General features: G+C 42.0%; 1 protein-coding gene across 11 annotated transcripts in view; it reads left to right on the top strand.

Moving 5' to 3' along the window:
• Window positions 1-12,407, top strand: part of gtf2ird1 (GTF2I repeat domain containing 1) — a 209,625-nt gene that overhangs the window by 117,556 nt on the left and 79,662 nt on the right. For all 11 annotated transcript variants that reach the window (XR_011963290.1, XM_072589410.1, XM_072589413.1 and 8 more), the window contains one exon: window positions 8,842-8,870. Coding sequence is in view for 10 of the 11 variants with exons in the window: in XM_072589410.1 (XP_072445511.1) it covers window positions 8,842-8,870 (29 nt within the window). In the remaining variant the exon portion in view is untranslated. The remainder of the gene's footprint in view (window positions 1-8,841; window positions 8,871-12,407) is intronic.

Raw genomic sequence — 12,407 nt, 5'->3', positions numbered from 1 at the left:
TGGAGGATAAAGAGGTTAGCATCCTTGAGAGTGAATAAATTGCCTGAATTCCAGGCTGATGAGATGAACAAGAGAGGAAAGAACAGACCCTGACCATCGTTGCACAATTCTTTCTGGCTACAGGCACAGTGCTGTTAATGTAATGCTGTGGCTTAATCGGGAGGAAGAGATCTTTTGTGTAATTAAAGGTCAGTCAGCCTAATCTCAGTAGTGCACAAAACCATTGGAAAAACCTCTAAGGGACATGTCAAACTGTCATTTCGATAGACACAGTTTAGCAAAGCACAGATTTGTGAAGGATAGGTGCTGTTTAACTAACTTGCTTGAATGTTTTTACATTAATGATGGTAGCATGATAAGACATTTGGCAAGGCAGTCCATGGAAGACAAGCTCAAAACATGAGACCCAGTGGTAAATGACAAGGGTTGTATCCAAAATAAGTTAAATGGAAGCAAAAGGTTTTGTTCAGTGCATGTTTCTTGACTTGGTTATTTCCAGTGGGGTTCCACAGAGCGCAATGACTTGATTTTGGGTTAAAAATCTGAGCTGAAAATGTGTTGCTGGAAAAGCACAGCAGGTCAGGCAGCATCCAATGAGGAGAATCGACATTTCGGGCATAAGCCCTTCTTCAGAAATGAGGAGAGTGTGCCAAGCAGGCTAAGATAAAAGGTAGGGAGGAGGGACTTGGGGGAGGGGCATTGGGAATGCGATAGGTGGAAGGAGATCGAGTCTGTTTGAGCCTTAAACATGGGGCAACAGTTTGAATAAAAATTGCCAATGATGCAAAAATTGATTTTGTGGTTGATAATGAGGAAGAAAGCTGTTGATTGTCGGGAGGTATCAATGTCGAGATTGTGTTGCTGGAAAAGCACAGCAGGTCAGGCAGCATCTGAGGACACACTCGACTCTGGTCTGCTGCATCTGCTGTCCTCACTTTCTCCTGGGAGGTATCAATGGACTGGTCAAGTGGGCAGAAAAGTGACAATCTGCAGAAGTGTGAGTTAATGCTTTTGGGAAAGGCAAACATGACAGTGACATGCACAATAAACAGTGGGATCCTGAGAATTGCAGAGAAACAGCAGGGCCTTTTGAATATGTGACTGCAGAACCCTGAAGGTAGCAAAACAGGTAGTAGTTTATGTGTGGTCTGCCCCAGAGAAAGGATTGTCTGCTGGTGCTTTATCATGAGTTGTTTTTTCTTGGTAAGTTTTGTTGGTGGGTGGTTTCAATGTCTTTCACAGGGATTGGGGGAGCAGGCTGCCTCAGCCAGAACAGAAGTTGAACCCGCGCAGTTGGAGATTTTCCTGAACCTGTGCTAAGCCATCAAGCTAACTTGTGCCCCAGGGCATGTGTATAATGCACTTAAGAAGGAAAGTGTAATACTTTCCTTTATTAGTCTGAACAGAGAAATAAGGTAAGGGAAGCTATGCGAGAACTGCATAAAAGATGAGTTAGGCCAGTTTTGGTTATCATGTTACAGAAGGATGTGACAGGACTGCAGCACTTGCTGAGGATATTTGTGGGAGTGTTGCTAGAAAGTGAGAATTTCAGCTTTAAAAAAAGTTAGAAGAGATGAGAGTTACTTTCCTTGCTAGAGATAAGTCTGAAGATTTATCTGAGGTGTTTAAAATTGAAGAGCCTGTGTAGAATGGACAGGAAGAATAGAGAGGTCAATAGCTCGGAGGCATGATTTAAATTCATGGTAGGGGGTTAAAAGGTGGAGTGCGAGGAGGTTTTCTTTTTCACCCAGAGCATGGGGGAGGATCAGGAATTCACTGCCTGATAGGGTGGCAGAGTCAGAAACTCTCAACATTTTTCATTAAATCTTGGATCTGCATTCAATGCTGCAGCCTTCAGGTACACAAAGAGCAAGGGTTGGAAATGGGATTAGGCTGAGTATTAGGCATGGCTAGCAAAGACATGGTCCTTCTGTGTCATAAATGGTCTATTTTCAGGTCTAGCAACTGCCTCCAATCTCTCACAACAACTGAATGGTTTGGAAGGTGCACTCTATACTAAACAAAATTACCTTTATAGGCTACTATCAATATTTTTTCACACTTATAGCACTTTAAAATTGGTACAAAATATTAAGAGTTGCAGAAATAATTTTCCACAAAGATGTGACTTATCACAGATGAATATTAACTTTAGTACAGTATACAAGTGATATTTAGATTAGATTAGATTACTTAGTGTGGAAACAGGCCCTTCGGCCCAACAAGTCCACACCCACCCTCCGAAGAGCGACCCTCCAAAGAGCTACCCACCCAGACCATTCTCCTACATTTACTCCTTCAGCTAACACTACGGGCAATTTCAGTATCTACTCTTCATGAGTTCAAAGGTGATCAAACCAATCTTTCCTGCTCTATAGCAAGCTCATAGCAAAAGATTGGAGCTGACATTCATATTTGAGAGAGTTATAAAACTGCCTGAATTAATTCACCTCCAGACTATCTGAAAAAGTGCAATCCAAATTATATGATGCTTAACCAAGCCAACAAATCACAAAAGGACCATAGTGTTAACCAGCTGAAGTGTAGTGAAATATGACATTGAACACAAAATTCCATCAACCTAACATTACTTACTTTATTTGACAAAACTCTGTGATCCCATTATTCCTACCAGGCAGTTAATGATTGAGGATTCCTTTCAGATGCACGGTTGTAGGGATTCTATAATATGTTTCTATAATTCATCAAAATCCTATTAACATGAGCATGGTCCATCTGAGTCTCAGCATGAGCTGGCTTTGTTGACTGATGAGTTTATTCCAAGGTACAAGTTTGCAGTACAGCTTGGTAATGGCCACATTTGCAATATAGCTTTTAATAAGATTAGCTTTACAGTTATAGATAAAGTGTCACACATATCTCTCCACAAGCAGGCTATCTATTTGTGACATGGATTTAAAAGGTACCACTCTATCTTTTTGTCATGTTCTATCTCATGAGAAATGCGAATGATATTGTCACTACATGGTATTATCTGACCTAAGGATACATCAATCTCATGCTCCTCCTTACCCTGAGATTGTTTGAAGCGTGACATACTATTGAAAACGTGCTACTCTGCTGTAATCTAATACCTTCATATTAGTCCAGACACTTAAGTGTCTGTGAATGGAATGTCTGTACATAGAATCATGGATCTGTACAGCACGGAAACGGACCCTTTAGTCCAACGCATCCATGCTGACTAGATGTCCGAAAGTAATCCAGTCCCATTTGCTAGTACTTGGCCCATATCACTTTAAACCTTTCCTGTTCATATACCCATCCAGCTGTCTTTTAAATATTGTAATTGTACCAGCCTCAGCCACTTCATCTGTCAGCTCATTCCATACACTCAACACCCCCTGCATGAATAGGTTGCCCTTTGGGTCCCTTTTAAATCTTTCCTCTCTCATCTTAAACCTATGCCCTCTACTTTTGGACTCCCCCACCCTGCTGAAAAGACCTTGACTAATCACCTTATCCATGCCCCTCATGATGTTATAAACATCTATAAGGTCACCCCTCAGCCTCTGATGCTCCAGGGAAAACACTCCCAGCCTATTCAGTCTCTCCCCATAGCTTAAATCCTCCAACCCTGGCAACATCCTTTAAATCTTTTCTGAGCCCTTTCAAGTTTCACAACATCCTTCCAATAGGAAGGAGACCAGAATTGCTCCAATATTCCAGAAGTGGCCTAACCAATGTCCTGTATATTCACATGACCTCCCAACACCTATACTCAATACTCTGACCAATAAAGGAAAGGCTACTAAGCACTTTCTTCTCCCTGAGACTCCACTTTCAAGGAACTATCAACCTGAACTCCAACAGTCCCCAGGACCTTACCATAAAGTGTGTAAGTCTTGCCCTGTTTTGCCTTTCAAAAGTGCAGCACCTCACATTTGTCTAAATTTATCTCCACTTGCCAATCTTTGGTCCATTGGCCTATCTGATCAAGATCCTATTGTATTCTGAGGTAGCCTTCTTTTCTGTCCACTACATGTCCAATTTTGGTGTCATCTGCAAACTTACTAACTATACCTCTTCCTATGTTCACATTCCAAATCATTTATATAGATGATGAAAAGCAGTGAACCCAGCGCCAATCCTTATGGCACACCACTGGTCACAAAGACTTTTTATAACACATTAGCCAATTTATAGATAGTTGTTCAAAGATGTTATTACTCTCCTCTGATGCTGGTTGGTCTTGTGTCCAGACCTCCTGGCCCAGAGGCAGAGACACTACACTCTGCTACATGTGTTCTTGATTCTTTGGCCTTTTAAGAGAAAAGTAATCTATTTTTCTAATCAAACTGTTCTGAGATGTTATCACATACCTCTGGAACAGGTCGAACCTGAACCGAGTCCTCTTGGTCCAGGGGTAGGGACACTACCACTGCTCCACAAGCACCTTTTGATTATTTGGTTCTAGCTAATGGCTTTAATCAGGAGCAAGTGCTGAAGTTAAGTTTGCTGAAAAGTTTCTCTGCTTTTGGTTCAAAATCGCAAGGATTTTGTTTTTTCCCCAGACTACATAGTATGTCATTTGTTCACAATGTTCCCAGAATAATTCCTGGCATAGCAAAAATGAAGACAGTGCCTTCTATTTCTTCAATATATGTTCATTTCTTCTCACAGTGTGGATATCAGGGGCAGTACCAGACGTTATTATTCATTTCCTGCTGTCCTGAGGAAGTGATAGTGGCCCTCCAGTGTGACGAGGTGCTGGAGCACTGCACGGGGTTGTGTCAGATTGGTGTGGGACTGTAATCATGGATAGACTAGACCAGCCGGAACAGCAGCTTTCGTCTCCTAAAAGACCTGAATATACCAGTTCAGCTCTTATGGGTTTCTGTTCATTATTACTGACACTAACTGGTTATTTCCAAATTTAATCATGGAATCCCTACAGTGTGGAAATAGGCCCTTCGGCCCAACAAGTCCATACTGACCCTCCAAAGAATAATCCACCCGGACCCATTCCTCTACATTTAACCCCTGACTGATGCACTTAACCTACACATCTCTGAACACTATGGGCAATTTAGCACTGCCAATTCATCTAACCTGCTCATCTTGGGACTGTGGAAGGAAACCAGAGTGCCCGCAGGACACCTGTGCAGACATGGGGAAAATGTACAAACTCCACACAGTCACCCGATGCTGGGATCGAACCTAGGTCCCTGGTGCTGTGAGGCAGCAGTGCTAAACTCTGAACCACCATGCCGTCCAATTCTGAAATTGAATTCAGATTCTTATGTTAGGATTTGAGCTCATGTTCTTGGGAATATCAGTCAGAATCTCTGGATTGCTACTTCACTAATGTGACTAGTAGCCCGACCAAAGGAGGCTGGTTAACAGGCTCTAGTACTTTACCCAAGTTGCTGGTGCTCATATATGAGAATTGTCTTCAGTTGGAGAAGAGCTCAATTCTGATCTCACTGTGCAATCATGCTGAGGGTTATTGAATAATGAAGAGGGATTGGGGCTCTGATTGTTAACCCCTCTCACAGCCCAAGCTCCTGAGAACAACTGTGATACCTGGCCCCAACTTCTCAGTGAAAGGGCAGATGCTTGTACACAGTGGTCTGGACTAATGCAAACCTGGCATAGCCTTTCTCCAGTAGCACCCAGCCATTCATGTCAGAATGAAAGGAATCTTTGAGAAAGTGCTTGGTGAATACTTGGTTTAGAATCATTTTGGATTTCTGCCTGTTGCTCATCCCCAAGTTGCCTGCCCCACCCAGAAAAAAAAACTTTCCTTCGCATTTCTAATGCATCTCTGACAAAGAAAACTTCCTAGTGAATGTAAACACAGCAATTTGTCTGCATATTAATTGCCTGTTTCTGTCAAAGCAAGACCGTTCAAGCTTTAAGTAAACTCCCTGTCCCAATTTTCCTTCTAAACACACACAACCTGGTAATTTATTCCCATCTGAATGTGTCGCCATCTGGTTTGGTGCCAAGGCAACTAACACAATGCATAATTATTGGGCTATTTTTTTCCCTCCCAATAGAGAAGGGAGATGTACCAAACACATGGTCAACCCTCCTTCAATTCAAATCTTTTCATCCAGTATGTTGTGGCGATTACAGTCTTAATTACAATGGTGATAGTACTGGTGCTTGCTGTTATTTGTAGATAAATAACGCATTGTTTCTGCAAACGCGTGATTAGCAACTTTTGGACAGTTGAGTTTATCCAAGTTTTGCCTCTTCATCATTAGTCTAATGAAAACCTCACAATGGAAATACACTGAATGCAGTGTAGGTGCTTAATTTACTTGGTAGATGGGGACTAGACTCACCACAGAATATAGAGGTTTGTTATCTCTAGCATAAACATCCTATTAACCACATGCTAAGTGTTAATTATTGCCAATTAACCTTTCTAGAACTAGAAATTACCCTTTCAAACAATTGTTGTAGGTAAAATCTCTTTCAGTAGAGTATTAATTGTTGCCTTTTTCAATTGTCATGTGAACGTTTTTTAAAAATACCTTTATTTTTCTATTCTGTCTCTGTGCTTGACTAATCAGTTTTTTTCTTTTTCTGTTGCTGATTCGACATTGAATTTATCCACTCTAATGTGTACTTCCTCCTTGGGTCCTGCCCTGGTAATTTCACAGTCCTTCAATTGAATAAGTTAAAGATATTCCCCATATCTAGCCCTGTCCATTCAGGTCCAAGATTCCATTTCCCCAACGATACCACTATCAGATTTCAGTAACTGATTGTGAAAAGTGTTTTCACCTTGAAAATTTCAGCGGCAAGTACAGCAAACAGAAGCTACAGCGCAGTGGCTCAGTGGTTAGCACTGGTGCCTCACTGTGACAGGGACCTGGGTTCGATTCTCGCCTCGGGTGACTGTGTGCAGTTTGCACATTCTCCCCGTGTCTGCGTGGGTTTCCTCTGGGTGCTCCGGTGTCCTCCCACAGTCCAAAGACGTGCAGGTCAGGTGAATTGGTCATGCTGAATTGGTCATGCTAAATTGCCCATAGTGTTCAGGGATGTGTAGGTTAGGTACATTAGTCAGGGGAAATGTAGAGTAACAGGGTAGGGGGATGGGTCTGGGTGGGATACTCTTCGGAGGGTTAGTATAGACATGTTGGGCCAAATGGCTTGTTTTCACATCGTAGGGATTCTATGATTTCTATGATACCATTGGAAGCTCTGATGCCTGACGTAAACAGGGGATTAAGCAGAGCAGTTAAGGGAAGAGAATGAGAACATTGGGGTTGTTCTCTAAGTCACATAAAAGGTTCAGAGGAGATTTTACAGAGGTATTTAAAATCAGGCACTTTTTTTTCATATAATTCAGGAGAGTACGTTTCCAAAGGCAGTAGGATTGGTGCCCAAAAAAGAAATGTTTTCGGGTAATTGGCAGAAGGACTAAAGGCAATGTGAATGTTTCATTTTGCAGAGCAAAGACATGCAATCTGGAATATGTTGTCTGAAAGGATGGTGTCTAATAACTTTCAAATGGCCGTTGAATATCATTGAAGGGAAAACGATGGGGACGGAGGTGGAGAGTGAGCCTGATTGGATAGAATAGGAATGAAGGGGCAAATCACCTCTTTTGGGCTGTCTCAGCCTGTGATCCCATATTACACCAAAAAATGTTTGAACGGAAAACAGAATCCTAATATGCTTGATAACAATTTTTTTCCTGAAAACAACAGAAACACTGTTGGGATCCCCTATTGAAGGGTTTCTCTTTAACACACGCCCCTCTCTCTTCCCCCTTCAATGAGATCTAACACCTCTTGGATTGAGGCTAAATGGATGGAGAGGTAGAAACTATCTGCAGCGTCACCTCCTTCACATTTGCATTATTCCCACATAATTCGCAATCAGTTTTGTGATGGGCCTCCAATTATTTAACTGTTATATGTTCCCTTTAATGTTGTATGATTCCGCCCCTTGCAAATTTTTTTTTCATTCATAGATTGTGGGTGTCACTGGCTGGGTCAACATTTATTGCCCATCCTTTATTGCCCTGGGGGAGTTGGTGGTGAGCTGCCTTCTCAAACCTCTGCAGTCCATGTTCCACAACCATCAGCGCTGGGTACCATTTTTACTCTAACACAGACAGGCTTTACTGATTCTGTACCAGAGCAAGCACTGGACAAGTGGGGAAATCTTTCGAAAAGGACTAGAGGATCTCTGATTGAGGTTCATGTAATTACGAATAGGTTGAGCAGAAGAGTCAAAAAGAGAGTTCCGCTAGTGGGAGAATTCAAGACTAGGATAAAAATGTTAGGGTATTTACAGAGTAACCTTGATTATCTGAATGCCTAGGGCGAGGAGTATTTTGTTTAGATGATTGAATGTTCAGATAATTGAATGCCGGATAACACAGTTTAGCCAAGCATCTGGATCTTATGACCTTGTCCGGACAATCCGAAATTCGGATAATCGAATGCCGGATAATCGAGGTTCCTCTGTACTAATAAATCCAATAGGGATATGAAGAGGAATTTCCTGACTCAGCTAAATGTGGAACTTTACCCCAAAAAGTTGTTGAGCCAAATTTTATGGATTTTTTTTTTCAGAAGGAAATTAGAAAAGTGCATTAGAGAAAGAAATGTTGAAAGAATGAGATGAAGTAAATGGTGTGGAGGAGAGTGGGTGAATTATGCTGAATGGTATATTTCTGTGCTGTTTTAAGTGGTCTAATTGTTAGAAATATAATCTGGTGCTTACTACGAAGATGGTGGAGACCCTATCCAATCTTCGTCACATGGACAAGTTCTAGCTGCTTATTTCATCTATGAACTCATACCCTCTATAGTGACATTTTGGATTTTGATAAGTTTTTTTTTTCCTTATCAGGTCAGTGAAGATGAAAGAAGGTGAAACGGGTGAGTAATTCATTTCTGTTTTACCCTCTGTTTGAAAGTTGCAAGTCCGGTCTTCCAAGAAGTTTTTAAAAGTTATTTGCAAGTGTTTCTGTTTCTGCAAGTTCCAGTCCAGATTGAATTGTTCTTAAATTAAAGTGTATTGGAAGTCCCGAGGTTAGGAGAGCCCCAGAATGAGAGCAAATTCCTGTCCGACCACACACAGCCACATACTCTTTTTAAATTTGTTCATGGATGTGGGCATCACTGGCTGGGCCAGCATTTGTCACTCGTCCCTTCAGAATTCACCTTCAGGAGGTAGTCATGAGCCATTGTTGTCTTGGGCAGTCGATAATCCCCACAATGTTGTCGGGAAGGTAATTCCAGAATTTTGGCTCTGGCATTTAAAGGAACGGCAATATATCATATATACTCGAGTAATAGTCAAATAGTTTTGACTACTTTTTAAGGTTAAATTTATGGGGTCGACTGTTACATGGATACTGCTTTTGACGAGCTGGAATTCATGCCTGTCGAAATTCATACTGTACCTTTAGCAGAAGCCCAAATTTTCTCTAAACAAAGGAAAGAAAATGACTTATGGTAATTCTGAAAACCCAGAGTGGAACACAACAGGTGGCAGACCGGAAGACCGGGAGTGGAGCAGAACAACTGGCAGACTGGAAAGCTGGAGCGGGAGCGTGACGGCCGGCACACTGACTCAGTAACGTTGATCTGTGAAGAACTCCTGAAGGATTCCTGAAGAAGGGCTGATGCCTGAAACGTCGATTCTCCTGTTCCTTGGATGCTGCCTGACCTGCTGCGCTTTTCCAGCAACACATTTTCAGCTCTGATCTCCAGCATCTGCAGTCCTCACTTTCTCCTGTGAAGAACTAGGGTCAACCTTTACACAAGATACATGGAAAATTCCAGATTATTGGCCAAAAATAGGGGGTCAACTTTTACATGAGATTGACAATTACTCGAGTATATATGGTAAAGGAAGGGGCAATATGTTTCCAGGTCTGGGTGGTGTGTGGCTTGGAGGAGGCTGTGCAGGGGCTGCTGCTCTTATGCATCTTCTATCCCTAGGTCCAATTCTAGTTGGTAGAGGTCACACATTTGTAGGGTGCTGTTGAAGGAGTCTTGGCGAGTTGTTGCGGTTCATCTTGTAGATGGTGCACGCAACTGATACTGTGCGTCTGTGGTGAAGAACGTGAATGTTGAAGGTGATGAATGGGGTGCCTATTAAGTGGTCTGCTTTGTTCTGGATAATGTCAATGTGGAGATACACCCCTGCATACAAATGGATAGTGTTACTGTTGTTTGTCTGGTAAAAAGCAGGCAGGCTTTGGGGAAACTGGAGGTAAGTTACCTGCCACGGAATTCCCAGCCTCTGACACTGCAAAAATAGGAGCATCCGCAAGGCCAGTCTGGTGCAGGAAAATGGCCCCTCCCTGTTTTGGTGGTGCTGTTTCTCACTATGAAATGTCTGCAGCTGAGGATACATTGTTATTCATTCTGTATTTTTAAATATACAAAAACAAGTTGCAATTCCTTAGCTGTGGTTTTGTTTCAAGATCTTTATTTTAATGGTCAATAAAATCTTTTAGTGATTTTGCCATTGCACATGATAAGGTTCTTCAAACAACTAACTCGTTCCTTCTCTTTTTGTTAATTTAACGTGAGTCCGTTTAGAATCAGAGATGTACAGCACAGAAACAGACCCTTCAGTCCAACTTGTCCATGCCAACCAGATATCCTAAATTAATCTAGTCCCATTTGCCAGCACTTGGGCCCATATGCCTCTAAACCCTTCCTATTCATACTCCTATCCAGATTCCTTTTAAATGTTGCCATTGTACCAGCTTCCACCACTTTCTCTGGCAGCTCATTCCATACATGCACCACCCTCTGCGTGAAAAAGTTGCCTCTTGGGTCCTTTTAAATCTTTCCTGTCTCACCCAAAACTTTCCTCTCTAGTTTTGGACTTTGGGAATAGACCTTGTCTATTTATCCTATCCATGCTCCTCATGATTTTATAAGCCTGTATAAGATCACCCCTCAGCCCCTGACACTCTAGGAAAAATAGCACCAACCCATTCAGCCTCTCCCTATAGCTCCAATCCTCCAACCCTGGCAATATCCTTGTAATTCTTTTCTGGGCCCTTTCAAGTTTCACAACATCTTTCCTCTTGTAAGGAGACCATTAATGAATGAAGTATTCCAAAGGTGGCCTAACCAATGTTCTGTACAGCTGCAACATGTTGTCCCAACTCCTATACTCAATGTACTGACCAATAAAGGCAAGCAGACCGAACACCTTTTACACGTATGGATCACTCTGTTACTTTTAGAACAGGGCATTAAACACAGGATTTTAATAATAACACCCTAGTAATTCTAAAATGTGGCATTGCTGGCTTGAAGTTTGTTTAATTGAGTCTGAAAGTGCTAAATCTAAGGAACATCAGTGTAATAACAGCCTTAGGCTGAGAGCTTAATAGAAATTAGCCTTTCCAGGCAATAGTACATTGGTCAGCCATACCCAATGTGGTATCTATTCAATTCTATCATCTACCGAAAGAGAGGTTAAGGTTATCAAAATATCAAATCTGACATAGGTGATAGGTGGGATCAGGAGGAATAGGACCTTACAACACCATTTGGGGAAATTGCTTAATGGGGGAGATTTGACAGGTGGGAGGGGAAGATTGATATTATATTCTGGAGTCCTATTGACTCAAAACTTGCTATTGACTCATGCTTGAAAACGGAGTACTTTTTTTGCACTGTTTTTATGGTGGAGCAGACTCAGTGGGCCGAATGGCCATCTTCTCCTTCTGTAGCTTATGGTCTTATTAGAAGTTGGAGTAACTTGAGGAAAGTCCATGATGAGTTTTGCTGGAAGGAGCAGTTTGGTGATCGTTTCAGCTACTTGCTTCAATTTTTCTGGCAACTTCCAGGGTAGAAGGAAGGCAAAAGTCTAATCCTAGGATCCACAAGTAATTCAGGGTGACTAGTGGGCTTCTGGCAGATGTACAGGAGGGAGACTTTCAAATCCTCTTGCCTTTTCTTCCCTCTCTCCCTCCCAGCTTGTGCCTAGCTCATTTCCTCACTTAGGCAGCTGTGACAAGTCACTGGGAAGGAACCACAAGTCGCAGAGATGATGGCATTTTGGCTATGTCATTTGGCTAGTTGGCCCACAGCCTAAACTAATGCTTTGGGGACAAAGGTTCAAATCCCACCATGGCTGTTGGTGAAACTTAAATTTATGATTTACAAATTGAATTTATAAATACAAAATGAATCTCAGCAATGGTGGCTGTGAAACCATCGTTGATTGTTGTCTAAACATAGCAGCTTCAGTAACTCACTTCAGGGAAGGAAACCTGCCATCTTTATTGGCATGTGTCTCCACAGTAACTCTATGACTCTAAATGCAGCTGATTCTTAAACATTCGTCCCTTGGAAGAACGATATGAGACACATTCTGTGGCAAAGCATGGCGTCCTGTACCAGTGAGTTTGTTCACCCGTTTGTGAGCATGCTGCCCACAAA

The sequence above is a fragment of the Chiloscyllium punctatum genome, chromosome 19, assembly GCF_047496795.1.
Source record: "Chiloscyllium punctatum isolate Juve2018m chromosome 19, sChiPun1.3, whole genome shotgun sequence".
NCBI lineage: Eukaryota > Metazoa > Chordata > Chondrichthyes > Orectolobiformes > Hemiscylliidae > Chiloscyllium > Chiloscyllium punctatum.
The sequence above is the reverse complement of the archived record's forward strand: the minus strand, read 5'-3'. Positions and strand labels throughout refer to the sequence as shown.